Raw genomic sequence first — 4469 nt, 5'->3', positions numbered from 1 at the left:
CCCCCCCTTGCCCCACCCCGGGCTCCACACACAGAACTTTACCTCAGGATTGGGCTCCAAGCAGGCCATCCTTTGGCCGCCTTCTTTGTGCTGCAGGCTGGGGGAGGGTGCTCTCTGGGGGGATGGCCTCCTCGATGGAACCCCCTCCCCATCTGGCCCCTTGCTGCTGCTGCCTCCTTGCCCCATCCTTGACCTCTGCCTGGCACTGACCCAGCCTCCAGGCAGGGACTTGGGCTGGATGAGGGTGTGGAGCAGGTAGAGAGGTTGGGGGGCAAGGACTCAGAGTCCTTGGGGGCTGGAGTATTCCTGGGGGTGGGTGGGAGGAGACGGAGAGGGTCACCCCGTCCCCTGCCCCAGGGCCTGGCTGATCAGATGGTGGTTGGTGTTTTAGCACTGGTAATTGGTGGTTGGGATGTTGGGGTGGGGGGATTGGGACCGAGAGAGCAGTGCCCTTGAAAGGGGTCCCCACCCCTTGCCCTTCCATGCCCCCCCTGATCACAAGCACAACATTTCGGGGGGCCATGTGCAGAGCAGGAGGCTGGGGTCAGAGGTTGGCCTACCCTGTCCAAGGGCTTTCTGGTCACCGGTGCAGCTGCTGCCAGTGATCGCCTCACAGCGGCCCTGGGCTGCATTCCTCTTGCTTCAAACCGCTCCCCCCCCTCCATGATGCAATAATAACAGCTGGGTTAGCTCTTTCTCCTTCCTCCTCCCTCTCCTGTGGTCCCCATCAATCTGTCCAGGATGTGCCCTCCCTATCTCCACTACTACAGGGAGAGGGGGAGGGGGTCCCCAGGCCTCATCTGGGGGCCTCACTCTTATGTCAGGCCCCTAAGGGTGGCTGGGTGGTAAGGGTAGGGTCAAGGGCTGCTGGCCTCAGTGCCCACGGGACAAGGCTAAGTGGGGCTGGCTGGAGGTGGAGACAGTAGGGGACAAGAAGGCTTGTGGGCTGGGCTGGTCCTAGGCTCCCTAGGATGAACTCCCTGGACCACTGGAGGGTGGGGGAGTACCCACCCTCAGGCAGGCCCAGGCCCCCTCCCCTCCCCTTACTCCCAATCAGCCGCAGAGCACAGGCCTGAGGACCAGAGGTACAGCACAGGAACTGCTTACGATTGGGAGTTCTTGCCGGGGGGAGGAGGGGACTGCCTCTTCTTGCTTAACTTTCTTTCTGGGGTTGGGGGTGGTGGTGCCTCTGTCCCAGCCCCGCACTCTGGGCCCCATCACAGCACAAAGCAACCAGTCGTAGTAGCCTGGTCCTGGGGTAAGTCTGCAGAGACAGCTCCTCCCAAGGCTCCTGCCCACAGACTGACCCTGGGTCAGAGTGTTCCCAATGACCCCACCCCTACCCCTACCCCCCCAAGCGAGAGGCATAGACCAGATAATAAGCTATAGAAGAGTATTAATTTATTGGAAATGAGCTGAGGCAGATTTTCCCAGAGATCCAAAAGGGTAAAAACTTTAACTTTAACAAATATATATTTAAAGAAAGAAATATTATTGATTCTATAGAAAACCATTTACCAACCAAGAGAAAACTGGATTTTAGTTTGAGACAAAAGCTGTTGGAGGCCAAGGCCACCTGTCTTGTCTGTCTGTCTGACTGTCTGTCTGTCCCTCAGTGGCCAGACCACTTTCCCAGTAGCACAAACAGGAGGCTTCCCATCCCTCCAGAGGGTGGGATCAGTGTGCCTGGGGGCTCCGAGAAGTCTCCATCCCATGCCTGCTGCTCTTCTTTCTTCATCTCTTTCTCTGCGTTTGAAGAACAAGAAGGATGTGCCTTGTTTGCTGACGGGCTGCGTCCCCTGGCACCACACCACAGAGACCTTCGGGCACTAGGGGCTTCCCTTCTCCTCCTCCTCTTGGGTGTGGCTGTGGCCCTGGGGAGTGCGATTGTGTGTGTGCGGAGGAAACACACACCGAGGCGGGCTGTTTGTGTGGTGTCTGCCTGGCTGGTTTGAGGGTAGCTGTGGGTGTGGATGAGTGGGCATGGTGAGGTGTGTGTGTGTAAGAGGATAGAGTGTGTGTTGATGTATCCTTCTATGTTAGCACATGTGGGTGTGCCTGTGAAGGGCGGATGGAGTGTGTTGGTGTATAATTCCATGTGTTTTGGCTCATCTGTGCAGGTGGTGTGTGTGTGTGTGTGTGTGTGTGTGTGTGTGTGTGTGGGTGTATGTGTGTGGGTGTGAGGGTGTGAGCGACCCTCTGGAATGCAACAGTGGCTGTTCCTGCCCCAAGTGGCCAGTGCAGACCCCACTCCAAGTTCAGATGAACGCCTTTGCTCGTGGTCTGAAAAGCGTTGTGTGCTCATTCTTTTTCTCCTCCTTTCTCCTCCATCCTTCCTGAGACCCCTTTTCCCTCACTCAAAAAGTACTGACTAATCTCCATTGTTGTTTGCTGATCCAGATGTGTTGGGCACAACTTTTGACATTTCTTAAACACAAATTTTTTAAAAGCCTGAAACTAGCTGTTGTGAAGACGACTATGTGTGTGTGACAGCTCCGAAGGCCTCTGGGCTGGGGAGACAGGTGTGCTCTGTGCTGGTTGTTTGGTCCAGATTCTGTATTGTACTACATTGTTCCAGCTGTCCATCTCCCTTGGTGCTCCCCACGCTGTATGTGCGTGTGTGCGTGTGTGTGTATGTGTGCGCTGCCATCTCCCTGGTGATTGGTGATGCCCCCTTCCCACGGGGCTTTTGGTTTGCTCCTCCAAGTCTGAGGCTGGGCGGCAAACATCCAAAGCATCTGGACCAAGGTCCCCCTGACACACCCAAGAGGACATCATGGCCTTGTCATTCCCACGGTGGATGAGGCTCACAGCACCCAGGCCGTCCATCTGTGCGTCTGGTCGGTGTGTGTCTGAGGGATCTGGGCCCTGGACAGACTGGACTTTCTAGGATCTGTGTGCCCAGCCCTGTGGGATGGTGAGTGGTCTATGCAGCCGTCTGCGCTTCCTGCCATCGGCTCTCAATAAATGTCAGAAAATGGAAGTGCTGGCCAGTTTTTTGGGGAAGGTGGGGAGCTGGGACTCACAGAGGTTATGGTATCTGGTTATCAGAAACAGCATAACTGTGGACGTGATGCTACCCCCACAATGATGACTCATTCTGGAGATACTGAGGTAAACTCCACTTGTCTTTTGTGGAAGAGGTCATCATGGGTTTTCCATGTAGCCTCAGGTGAGGTAGGAGGATCAAATGTGGCAGAGGTCACTGGGGGAGCTACCAGGGGATTCTTCTTTTAACTGTGCTGGGGGAGTGAGGGAATAACTCATTCTCTTCTGAGGCAGTGGACCCCCAAAGGCCTGGAGAGAATGCAGGTCGGGGCTCTGGAGCCAGCAGATGGAGCAGTCAGACCACATCTTGCACCCTGCTTCCGACGGACTTGGAGCCTGGTGTTCTCTGGGAACCTTTAGATTCATGTCTCCTCACCCCCTACCCTTGACCTTTCATAGGTCCTAAAAAAGACTTATGAAAATCATATTTTATGTTTAAGTATATGTACATATATACTTGTGTGAGTATAACATATGCACACAGATCTCTCCTCTCCACACCTGTGTGCCTGTTATGTCCTCAGAGTCAAGAGACCCCAGCCTAGCCCACGCCCAGGCCCCAGGAACTCAGACTCACCACCATTTAGATTTTATTGTCAATGAGGACATAATCAAATCTATATACAGTCTAAAAACAGTAAAAAATGTGAGTAAAAATGTACCCAAGGCCAGTCCCTTGCCTGACGAGGGGTTTCCATGATGTGGGGAGTGTGAATGGAGGACTGTTGTGGGCCTTGAGCATCGTACCTGGTGACTCTGGGTAAACGTCCCCAACAGCCCACCCTCTGATAGGAGCTTGACAGTGTCTTGGCAGCATGACGAGCAACAGTGGGCAGGAGGAAAGGAGTGTCTGTGTGTGTGGCCCAACCAGCAGGCCCCAAGTGCTGGGGGAGCATCTATTACCGTCTGCAAAGGGAAGGGGGGGTACCCCTTTTCTCTAGGAGTGGTTGGGCCTCTGGGCTGGGGCCACCCACCCCCACCGCACCAGGCTGCTCTGACAGGGGCTCTGAGGAGCTGGCTGGAGTTCTGCGTCTGGCATGAACATGTGCACGTGTGTAAGTTTGTGGAGGAGTCCACCATGGGTCCACTTAATGTTCCATCCTGTGGCTGGGGTGGGATGGGCAGAGCAGGAGGGCTGAGGTACCTGCACTGCCCAGGAGGGTGCCCAGTACCTGGGGCAGCAGCTTTGGGGCAAAAGTTCAGGAGCAGCTGCTTGGCTGACTTGTGTGGCAACCATTCCTGGGGATTCCCTCCAAGGCTCTGGCCATGGGATGGCACAACACAGGGCAAGGATCTGATGGTTCCCAGGGGGAGGACTGGCCTGGATTCTCCCATTAACACGTCCAAACCTGTGAAAGAAAAGGTTTCAGAATGATCCAAACCAGTTCTTAGCCCTGGCCCCCATTCAAGGCATCTTTGAC

The 4469-nt window shown here is 55.1% G+C and overlaps 1 protein-coding gene across 7 annotated transcripts in view; it reads right to left on the bottom strand.

Moving 5' to 3' along the window:
• Positions 1 to 3625: 3625 nt before the first annotated feature.
• The window catches only part of TRAF7 (TNF receptor associated factor 7), a 57276-nt gene continuing 56432 nt past the window's right edge, over positions 3626 to 4469 (bottom strand). For all 7 annotated transcript variants that reach the window (XM_036738314.1, XM_036738312.1, XM_036738315.1 and 4 more), the window contains one exon: positions 3626 to 4397. In XM_036738314.1, coding sequence (XP_036594209.1) covers positions 4383 to 4397 — 15 coding nt within the window. In that variant the 3' untranslated portion in view covers positions 3626 to 4382. The remainder of the gene's footprint in view (positions 4398 to 4469) is intronic.

This window comes from Trichosurus vulpecula, chromosome 9 (genome assembly GCF_011100635.1).
Source record: "Trichosurus vulpecula isolate mTriVul1 chromosome 9, mTriVul1.pri, whole genome shotgun sequence".
In the NCBI taxonomy this organism is placed as follows: Eukaryota; Metazoa; Chordata; class Mammalia; order Diprotodontia; family Phalangeridae; genus Trichosurus; species Trichosurus vulpecula.
The sequence above is the reverse complement of the archived record's forward strand: the minus strand, read 5'-3'. Positions and strand labels throughout refer to the sequence as shown.